The following is an 11,642-nucleotide window of genomic DNA, read 5'->3' on the forward strand; positions in this document are numbered from 1 at the left end:
ACAAAAATATTTCCAGGGAATAATCTTACCTGATCACCTGACCCCCTCCCCCCCCCCACTGCCACCACCAAAGCCAAAAAGCAAATCCAAAGGGAAAGGGAGATGCTAAGTGCTACTGCAGAGCAGTTTGCGAGAACAGAGAACACTGTGCATCATTAGATGAGTGAAGTCCGTCCATAAAAGCCCTCCCTATGAACATAACAATCCCCAAAGAGATGCAGGTTCAAGCCTCTGCTACTGTCCAGACATCTGTAGTGACAGGACATAATTGGCCTCGTCCCCTCAGGGGCACGAGGGCGTGGTTTAAGTCAGCCTTTGTTCCCCTGTTTACGTTAGATTCCTCTGGACACGCAGGAGGTGGCCTGACGAGTCACACGGGTCACTGGAGGAACCGCGGAGGCTGCGCTAGCTGTACGCGGGCAGCCTGCGCGGGATCGCGATCAGTTGCAGCAGGCCCAGATCCGATGACACACAAAGCCCGCTGAACCTCACGACCTCTGACCCCCTCGCGCCGCCGCGTGGCAATTAGCCCTCAATTAGCCGGCAGTGATTTGCCGGCCCCGCCAAGCGGGTAGGGTGAAAGGGGGGTCACGCCGATTCCCAATTTCACTTTTGCGGGGAAGGGCGGGGCCTTGGGCCCAGTAAAGGCCAGGGCACGGCCCTGCATGGTCGGAAGGAATGCAGAACGACCGATGCTAATTGGATTAAGAGAGACCTCTGGAGGATTTTCACCTTATTTTCACAGCTCAGGGAACATGACACAATCTGTCAGCACCCGCGTGAAGCAATAGTCGTCCGTGGCCTACGCCCATGGCCCAATAACCTGTTATATCCTCCTTGTCGAGAGAGGGGCCCACATGTTAGGCTACTTCTCAAGGCCTAAGCGACTGAACAATGGTGTTGAAATGCAAATTCCTGCTCTTTGTAAAAAAAAATCGCAAGAAAATATGGAAGGAAGGTGCATCTGTTTCCATGCACTTTCCAGGTTTTTTCACATGACCTGTGCTGTTTGTTGCTATCTTCATATAGGCTTAACAGCTGTAGCATAATGTCATTCGTTAACAGAGCTGTGGCCTAAGCATTTTCCACAAACTGGCAGTTAAAGGTTTCTTGGAATTTTTTTACTCAAAGGGTATTAATCATATACCGTCTTATGTAATACCTGTACTGGGAAATCAACAGGGGGTTGAAGAGGACTAAAATAATACACAAAAGAAAAACAAGAAAGAAAACTCAATAATATTTTTTTGAGTGTTTTGGTAGTAAAATCGGTTTAAATGTTAAAATGGCAAGAATCACCTCAATGTTATCAAATGCCTCTAAACATTAACACGCTCACCTAAAGAATCATTTAAGACATAACAAGCTCACAAACCCGCCTGGAGTATCTTTTTCTTTCCATTTTAAAAGTTCACTCTGTTGGTCACACGTGAAGTAACTGTGCTAAATATTGTCTGATGGTGAAACTTGATTTTTTTCAGACTCTGAAATGATCAGTGCTAAGTAAGATTTATGTCTAGTTTGATTTCATGAAAAGTGTTTCTGTGGTTTCCTGAAAAGTATCTTCATAATTTCATTAATGCAGTTCAGTCTGGATTTCAATTGCTTCATTTTGTCAGACAGAATGTTATCAGTTAATTATCTGAAATGTGCACATGAGTTTCTTCTGTTAGTGTGGTTCAGTGTGTGTTTTATTGTTGGTCATTTCCTGCATGAGCTAAGGCATCTGGTGTTGTACCAAATGGTACCAGCACTAAATGGGTAGTACAGCTCTGTATGGAATGTGATCATAAATTACCCAGATATCACTTAGATATTTACAAATAATCTGTTTAAACATTTGTCATTTCTGCATGTTTTTTAAATCCTTAAAGTTTACACAATACATGTACAGTCCGTGAAATGTTTCACATAAATGTCTTCAAAACCATTTATCTTTTGACATAAAGATTTAGTTTCGAGGAATAACTCCTGCGTGAGTCTTGGCACATAGGAGCTCTCCACCCAACTCCAGATAACCTTAAATTCCAACTTATGTCCATATTAATGTCATACATTCCACTGCTTCCCCATCAAATTTCCAAACCTTGAAAAATGGTTTTCAGCAGGCTTGCAGCCAAGTTATGTCTTAGAAGTAACACGGCAACACCACTTCAGGCAATAAAATTAGTCAAACTTTCACAGTCCAAGGGAATGATAACAAAAATGAAAATTTTGAGCATTCTTGTTACTCAAACCATACATTTATTCGGAGAAATAAAGTACTTTATCAGCCCATGCATGAGGAGCACACATATCGTGGAATGCCTTTACTCAATGATAAAGGTTCGGTTATGCGTCATGACCTGGGCCAGGGGTGGGGGAGGTCTGGGTATACTAACACAAGCAAATGGATGCTGTTACTACAGGACAGAGCACCACAGCACGCCGCACACCACTTCTGTACACCAACTTCTGTGCATTTACAGTACTCTTACAGCACCAGTGGGGTAGTGATTCAGGATGGGAGGACAGCATCGCAGACTCTACAAGGCCACAGCGTCTGCTGACTGTTTCAGCACTCAGGTGCTTAATTTAAGTCAGTGGTTGTCTGCACATCATCTTTCCGAGGTCTAAAATGGCTTCTGACAGAAACCGCGAAAACCTGCAGACACTTAAGTTGCGGCTCTCCGGCTCTGGAGTTTAAGATCCCAGCAGTGATTGCGAATTCATGCTCAAGGCGAAACAAACAGACTGGGTAAACCTGTTTGTTTCTCTTGAAGTAGGAGACAGAGGAGGTCAACACAGGACAGAAAAGAGCAAGGGCCACGCGGAGGGAGGACTGCCTGTCTGAAGCGTGATGACAGCTCCGTCTGCAAGCTACAGATATGCACACAGGAAAGCACAGACCAGAGCGCTACATAAACAGTGCAGTCCTCATCCACTCCTGTCAAACAACCCCTCCTTGAAGCCATGATTAAGCCCGCTATTCTGACATGTAAAGAGTTCCACCGCTTCATGTGTATACTTTAACCATTTTGTGCGCTCTCTGGAACCTGTCCAATTCTCAGACTCCCTCGGCTACTATCTGTTGCATACAAGCTCCTAAAAATACCCAGACGTATATCTCCTACAGGCTGCACAAACATTCAGTACTTGGAAGGAAGAAAAGGAACATTTGCCTAATGAATTTATGCTCAGTTACCTTGGAGGCCTATATATCCGGCATTCCTCTGCGGGCCACGGTTTGAGAACATTACCTCTCTGTCACCTGCCCCTGCAACGCCCCCCTCCTCCACCCCCACCCGCCCCACACAGACACACACACTTCCTGTCCCCTCGAGACTTCCGGTGTTGCAGGTAGAAGGAAGCACAACACCACGCTCCATCCCACACTAATCTGCTTTGCACATCTTTCACAGACACGGCGTGCACAGCACAGGAAGACCAGCCCTGAGAAGTGCGTGGCAGGTCCTCATCTCCGATGGCACGTCAACCACTACGCAAACCGCCCTTGGCAACTCAAGGACCAGCGTCTTAAAGCCACAAATCTAAACAACTCAAGACACTGTACAAACACAATGGGACCTCTTGCTCCCAATCTCCTGCTGTTGACGTACGGTGTGGCCTCCATCTATTTGCTCTGAAAGGGATCCAAATATATCCATCCGTAGCAACAAATAACAAATTACTGTAGTCTGCATTTCACGCTAACTCCATGTTAATCTCCGCCAATGTTGGACAAATGTAATGACTGGATGCAGCATGGAAATCCAGACCTCTAGGTGGAACAGAAGTTCAAATCATTAAAAGCTCCTTTGGGTCTCTTTTGGTTCTCAATAAACCTTGAAATCAGTCAACAACTTGGGACTAAATGAATATTATTCTGACCCCAAATGAAGATTATTCTGACCCATCAGATGACTCCCAGAACTGCACCTTCCCAAATAAGAGCAAATTACTAGAAACCCCACAGAAAGCGAAACTCCTAATGTTCATGATACATCTCACCTACTGCTTCACAGTTCATTTGCACAAATGTTTTCTGTCTCCATTTCACACCAGAGAAATGGCATGTGGGTGTACCAGATTTGTTTGTTTTCTTTGGACAGTTGGGCCAATAGGAAGATCTAAAAGTTTGCCATCAAGATCAGAGATCAATTATGCAGGACTCGCCCATGTGTACAGATGGCACACTGTGAGCAATATTTACCAACAATTTACAAGGTTGGCAAAGGTAGCAATCTGACAACTGCAGCGGGAATGCTATTAATGTTCTGTATGGAAGACCAGAATGGCGAGGACAGCTGTGCTGGAAGTATGCTGATGCAATCTTTACCACACATTTCACATACAGGACCTGGGCTTTCCAGGACAGCCTGATCGCACCATTCGCCCACAGAAGCTAAACAAAGCGCTTCAAACCTTCAAAAGTCTTCAAACAACCTACAAGCTACAGACAGTATTTTTTCTTATGAATTGCTTGCTTGGACTACATTTACTGGAAGTGATCAGAACAACTGCTCTTTGTGCAATATCTCATATTACATTCCTGCAGATCTGAGGAGCACTGAAAAATTAATGTGGCGATTAAAACTGGCGTTTCCTGTAGGAGTTATGAGTCTCCAAGACACGATTTGTCAAACGGAACCATACATTCTTTGGACCCCACCAGATGGCCAGTGGCCAAATATGCTAACTAGAAACCTTCTTCCCCCTGTAATCTCCTCCATAGCCTCTACCTATAACCAGGGTGCTGTCTACCCTCCACCACCCCACCACAAAATCTACATTCAGATAACCTTCCCCCCAACAGCATTAACTCCCGGCATGAACCATTGGAACCAATAGCATAAACAAATACAAGGCTCAGACTTTGCATTCCAACTAGTGCTTAAGGTGCGGTGTCAAATCTAAAGCAACAGTTGAACCTGACATTCATTGCCATATTTTCTGGTCCGGGAATCTCAGGAAATATGTACCCAACATATAATTCGGCATTTTACATGGCGGCTAAAATTAATTTATGAGATTTATATGAAGTAATTATCAATCTAATCCTGCAATCCTGTCTATTGGGACATATTCTGTGGTGCAAAACTCAAAGAGGGTAACTTATGTGCTTCTAAAAACCTGCACATTTTAATGCTACTGACGAACAGCACAACCCAGTTTTCCTTGTCCTCATGGCATTCTGTCATGGAGAACAATTTCCCCCCTTTCACATGCATTAGGAATCTCAGCTGCACCGTGTGTATCTACAGTAAGGTGCACTGCAGCCGAACATGTGCGGTCCTCCACTACAGTTGCCCATGAGACAGTGCTTCAAGGGTTAGCACATAGGGTCAACCTGTAGACATCTGGTGAATAGCTAAGGGAAATATGCTGTTGTGAGCCAAGGACCTCTGGCCCACTCATGCCCCCGCCCCCCTCACCCCCACCTCCCCCAGTCCTGGTGGGATGAGGCCAAATGTCCCACTGCAGCAGGCTTCCTGTCATAGGCTACTACAGACACAGCCCATAATCAGTCCAGGAATTTCCAGGCTAAAGGCCTCCACTTGTGCTCAGAGCTTCATAGTCAACGTTACTGTTCAATAAAGCCCACCGATTAGCACGTGTGAATCCACATAATGACAAAGCACACTTTTAAAACCAAAGAATGTAGGATCTAAAATTTTACTAGCAGACTAACTCATTAAAAAAAAAACTTACCTGGAATTACCTCAGTTGCAGGCATTTTGTCTAATGAGAATAATTCCCTTAATTTCATTATTAAGCCTAATAAGCCTATCAGGGCACTGAGTAGATCCTGTGCTCCTCTGTGTACGGTGTGCGCACTGCAGTGTCATAAAATGCATGCGTGAGCAAATAAACAGTATGTGTTATTGGGAAATAACTTTCACCATGAAGAAATTTCATAAGAAAGATGCAACCTGGCAAAATAACTACATGCTAAACTCTCTACGACATGAGTTTTATATTCAGGTAATAGGCCAACCTGTGGTTGTTCATAAATGAAGACAAACCCACAAATGGGATGCTCTTTTAAGAGGGTGTCCTCTATATCTATGTGACTTGCCTGCCACAAAAACATGAAGGCTTCTATGTATATTAATTCCTAATGTAATAATGGGACCTGATAATGTAAACACAAACGATAACTGCAATCTTTGTCACAAATCTGACTCCTACGTCTCAAATATTTCTTGGAATACACAATTTGTTCTTAAGAGTAGTTGAGGAATATTTGCCAAAGTGAATGAGCTCCTCAAATATTGGCTGCACTGAAAGGTAATGACCCTGCTGTTACGAAGCCTGTAATAATATAAATCTGAGTGGAGATTGGACAGAAGGAAATAAACCAATGACTGCTCAAGATACTGTTCTCATTACAGGGACAGTAGTCTCGCACGCCAACATCATGTCACATGTAAATATACAGGGTGATTGGTTAACATCCACTCTTAATCAGTTTCAATAGAATTCACCTCTTCAAACATGAAGGCTATTCACAAGCATGGCCCGCCATTTGAAAGGAGAACAGAACTGTAGCAGAGCTTTCCCCTTTGCCTTTGTTCTCATGACTGCTCAACTACAGGGAGACTTGTTTTACAAGGCTAATACAAACACCAAATCACTGGCAAGCCTAATTAAAACCAATGAATGGCAACAGGGACTATTGTGGCATTCTGAATTGCACCAAAGGCCCCCCCTCCCACCTGGTCTCCACGTGCACTTTGATTTAAATGTTCCAGAAGTGGTTGAAAAGCCCTGCTCTCAAATAACGGCTGCACACATGGTGACAACCGTGGCGGGAAGCCGCTCTCCCAAGGAATCTGCACTGAGAGAGCGCTGAGGCCGGAGTCAAAGCAGACAAGCGGGGCTACAAGCATACTGAGCCTCATAACTCAACTCCAGCGTGCAGTGAGACAAGTCCCTTAAGAAAACGGCAAGATAAATGTATCCTGTTCACACCTGTATTAAGGAATATAGGAATGCTGTATTCTGTACTCATAGAACAGTTCGTTTTTGGCCAGGGACTTCTTGTTCATTCACACAATTTGTTAGCACTCAAGACCTCAGTCAGAGGAAGACACTTCATGTGCAGCTTTTGGGAAGCAGACCCAGGATGCCCAATTGACCAATGGGGGTCAGTAGAGAGCAATGGATTACTAGGATTACTTCTAAAAGGAGGCATGGGGGACAAATTGAGAGAAATCTGTATGGGAGTCTGAAGATGGGGATTGGAGGAGTTTTTTTAGTGGTCATCCATGCACTAACATCTTGACAGGATGAGCCACCCAGCAGCCATGGTTAAGTATAAAAACAATAGTTTCAAAAAGGCGTGTTTAGAGTATTTTCGCTTCGAGACACTGCCCTTGTCTTTGTTAATGAATTAAAATATTAAGCATCACTTGCTATTGAAAGTGCAAGTGTACACTTTAAATGCTAAGGATTTTAAAAAGCATTTACCTATGAACAACATACCTGGTTTTGTCGGTTACAAGCAAGTGTGCTCCTTGTTTATTATGTGATACAATTGGGCTCACACTTACCCATATTTCAATGATAGGAGGCATGACGCAAATAATATTTCTAAATCACTCATTTAGATGGTATTCTGCAAATTAATCGGTGAACTGCGTACACATTTTTATTTAACATGTTTTACAATGAAAATGTATTGTGTATGACCTAGCGTTGACCACAGGAGGAATCGGTTGTAAAAGTAAAGCAGAAAATTCTGTACGTCAGCTGTAACAGCGCTTTGTAGTGAAACTGACCATTCCCTCTAGTCCCCCAAAACGCAAGTGAATGTACTCATGGACATAATTAACTGTCCTTAAAATATACTGATCACTTTCAAGTACTTTCCTGTTCAACGTATGTTGTTTTATTTAAGCGTTTCATTTTGACATAAATGAAAATAGACTAAACTAAAGAATTTGTGAACAGAATTGTACTTACAGTTAAATGCCCAGTGTCAAATTAACTCTTAAGGAGTAGCCTGCATAAACCCAGTAGGAACCATATACTATGTAAGAGTTAACTGAACACTGAACAGTTTTTACCTTCTGCTCCTGCTGAATCATAGGGATGTTATACTTAGTAAAACACCTTTTCTTTGTCCTTTTCTCCAGCAAATCTATTCGACCACATGGTGGTTGATAACACATTCATATACCGACTAGAATGGCTACAGTTACCCACGCGTAAAGCCAGTTGTCAGTGGCATGCTCTCCGAAGCTGAGGTGGGGTGATCTAACTTTCGAAATCATGAACACGTGAACATTACAGTATCTTATCGTTGGCTTTACAGTTTGAACAGGTTAACAGACTGTGTCTGGATAACCCTTCCCAAAAGTGAACATGGGATCTAAAGTTGAGTTAGCTAATCTTATTCAAATTGCGGTTGCTGCTACAAGGAGAAAGCACATCCGTTTCTAGCCAATAATATAGCAAAGATACTCATTCAGCTCTAGCACACTTCAACTTTTACAATGCAATTTTACCGATCGACGTGGCTGGTGTGGTAGCCTATGGCCAAGTGGAAACTGACCTGTTTTGAACCTAAGGTCTTCATCATTTTCGGAGCCGAACTCCTTCAGCAGGGACACGAAGAGTATACCGAAAGCATTCTGGATCCCAAACACCGAGCCGTTGCACCACATGGCAGCCAGCATGACCACCCATCCCCAACCTCCCTCCGGGGGCTCGAATTCTTTTTCAGCCGTCTCGGGGACCTTTAACTTGCTGTCCCCATTCTCCTTCTTCTCCTCTTCATTCAAGCGACGCTCTACTGCCTTCTTCTCGTCCTCCTCAGCCGGCACTGCAGAAATGGTGCCTTTTGTTGCATCATATAAATTTTCAGTCATGTTGTTGCCCTCTGTCATCTCTTGAACCTTGAATCTTAAAATACTGTAAAGTATAGCACCAAATACTTGCTGGCTGACTACCGAAGGAATTTTTTTGATCTGTGTTCTGTATATGTGCCGAGATAAGCTCGGTTACAGCTATCTAACGTCTTAGCAATTCCTGGAGTAACCAATATACTAGTCGCTGCAGTATGTAAATTCTGGATGATCGGGGGACTGACAAACTGTAAAATGTGCTGCCGGCAAGTAGCTAGCTATGCTCTTCGCGGCAGTGATCGGTTTCAGCTCGTTTCAGCTCTATGGGTTTCCTGCTAGTGAATCATGAGTAACGTTATCACGTTCTCAAAAAGTCTCTCCATCTGGGCTAGTGATACGACAGCACTGTAGCTACCTCAACTGCCTCTTCTAAACTGACAAGCAGTTGTGTTGCAATATTGTATAAATAGGTACTGTGGTGATGGGCGGAGCGAGCTCGTATCTTACAGTTTTTTGTCGCTGATTGGACATATAACCGTCCTTTAGAAAAATGAAGGCCCAGCAATAAGTATACCAAATCCTGTAGGCTACTTGGTGGAATGAAAACAGGCTATTAAAATGTAGTGAATCGTTTTAGTAGATCCCATAACGTTCTGACATCCCTACATCTTTTGAATAATTAACGTTACATTACAAACGTTCAAACGTAGCGAACTACAGACTTCACTGCCTGTAGTATATAGATCATCTGAACAAAAACACGTTTTCAACGTACAAAAATGCCAAGTTACTCTAAAGGGGAATACTGAATTTTTCCATATTTGAGCAGTCTACATGAGCAGCTGAAAATGGAACCTCAATTTATGGATAAAAATATGTTGCTCTGGCTAACCAGATGTTAACTTGAATCTGACGAAAGCGTGTTTATTCCAGAAGCCAACTTTTAGTTGCACACAGCTCATTTCTAAAAACATTAGTTATAACCAAATATTAGTGAAGACTATTAATTCAACGTCAAACGACAGCCGCACAAATTCTTAACTACAGATCCAAAAGATGAACAAGATCAAGTCCAGTCCACTCAGTAAATTACACTGTCAACTGTCTTGGAATTCTGGGCTTGAGACGCATTTGAATTAGCGTCCAAATAAAGCCTGTTGAAACTGAAACGTATAAATTAGCCTAGCTAATGTTAGCGTTTACATTTCTTTCCTTTATGTGCTTTTAGCGACCTCTAGTGTATGTTAAACCAACGGTAACATGAGAGTCAAGAAAAGCGATTTTGTGCTTCTGCAGTGTAATTCAATGAGTGAAAGACACATATTCAGTGGATCACATTCAACATTGATACATTAAAAATGCTTCTCAGTCCGTGCAATTACACATCGTCTCATATTTAGACTAGATATTCCTGCATCAAAAACGATTACACACCGCTGTACGTCAATGTAGGCCTATCAACCAATACAATTTTTAAGGTGTTCCCCAAAAAATATTGGGGCAAGTATTACTATGCTGAATGATAACCTAATTCTGACTTTGATACTCAATGAAAAAATGCACGTTTCATTCTTGATGAAGGAAATTTTGTCTTACGACAATAGCAGCGGGAAACAGCATGGAAAATCGCAAAATGCACTCGGGACTCAGCGATGTCAACCTGAATTCTGAGAGGATACAGATATGGCATTTTATACTATTTAGGGGGGTTTGTCTAGCCTCCAGTTCTAGATATGTTAATAGCAATACACCTTCTGAGATATACATCCATCACTTAGTTATAGCTGTTAATATAATTGAATTAAGTCTTGTTGGAAACAGTACTTAGTCACTCACTCCCAGGTGCTATTTTGTAATTTATGAGTGCAATCAGTTGCAGCAAGTCATTGCTTACACATACCAACTGTACTGCAATGTATAATAAGTTGCCTGAAGCCAGCCAGACAGTAGGCTTATGGATTCCTGAGTGTCATCTATTCCTTGCTGATAAACAAGTGTTAGAGTCTTGAGTGGCTTAGAAAATATTTCCACATCTCAATCTTATATTAAGACTGTACATTAAGCTCAAATTTGATTGGAGGTAAGATATTCTAGAATGACTGTCAACCAAATCATGCACCAAATCCATAAGGATATCATCAAAAGAAGTCAAAATCAATGCTCAAACCTTCACAATGAAGTACCAAGAAATCAGAAGGTCAGTTATACCTGAAGCATTTGCCCTCTGCCCGCCCCCGCCCCCGCCCCCCCCAAAGAAATGACGATAAAACGAGAAATGACCCTCACAGTGTCAAATGATACACAAATGGTTACAGTGCTGTGCATAAAGTGGATGCTTTTCCTCTTGGTGTTTAACAGATAACATGCTGTTAAGTGTAATATACAGTACATACAAAAACAATGTTTTAGACAGAATTGAAATTGACAATGATTCATCGGAGAGAACAATTTAGAGATCACTTTGTGAAGGTAAATGTCTTGCTATAAGGTGCATATTCCCATATTGATAGCCGTCCAATTAATTTTAATAAATTGACATCAATGGAACACAGTACAGAACAGATTCACTGGAACGTGAAAAGTTACATTTTATCCATGAGGTCCCATCAGCTCAGAATCCTGACCTGATATTTATTTATCCTGGATTGAGTGGATGTCATCTTGCCATAAGCATTACCTTACTCTGAAATTCTAACAGATCCTATTTGCAGCAACCAAATGTAAAAATAAAGCGGCTCTATGCCTTTAAATATGTAACTGAATTCCAGGGTGTTTGCTTTATAGCAGGTACAAAAAAAGTGAACCAAGTCA

General features: G+C 42.3%; 1 protein-coding gene across 1 annotated transcript in view; it reads right to left on the bottom strand.

Annotated features, from left to right (window-relative positions):
- The window catches only part of slc16a10 (solute carrier family 16 member 10), a 41,084-nt gene extending 31,798 nt beyond the window's left edge, over positions 1–9,286 (bottom strand). Inside the window, exon 1 of the mRNA XM_064340003.1 lies at positions 8,540–9,286. Coding sequence (XP_064196073.1) covers positions 8,540–8,873 — 334 coding nt within the window. The 5' untranslated portion in view covers positions 8,874–9,286. The remainder of the gene's footprint in view (positions 1–8,539) is intronic.
- Positions 9,287–11,642: the final 2,356 nt, after the last annotated feature.

Source organism: Anguilla rostrata, chromosome 6 (genome assembly GCF_018555375.3).
Source record: "Anguilla rostrata isolate EN2019 chromosome 6, ASM1855537v3, whole genome shotgun sequence".
In the NCBI taxonomy this organism is placed as follows: domain Eukaryota; kingdom Metazoa; phylum Chordata; class Actinopteri; order Anguilliformes; family Anguillidae; genus Anguilla; species Anguilla rostrata.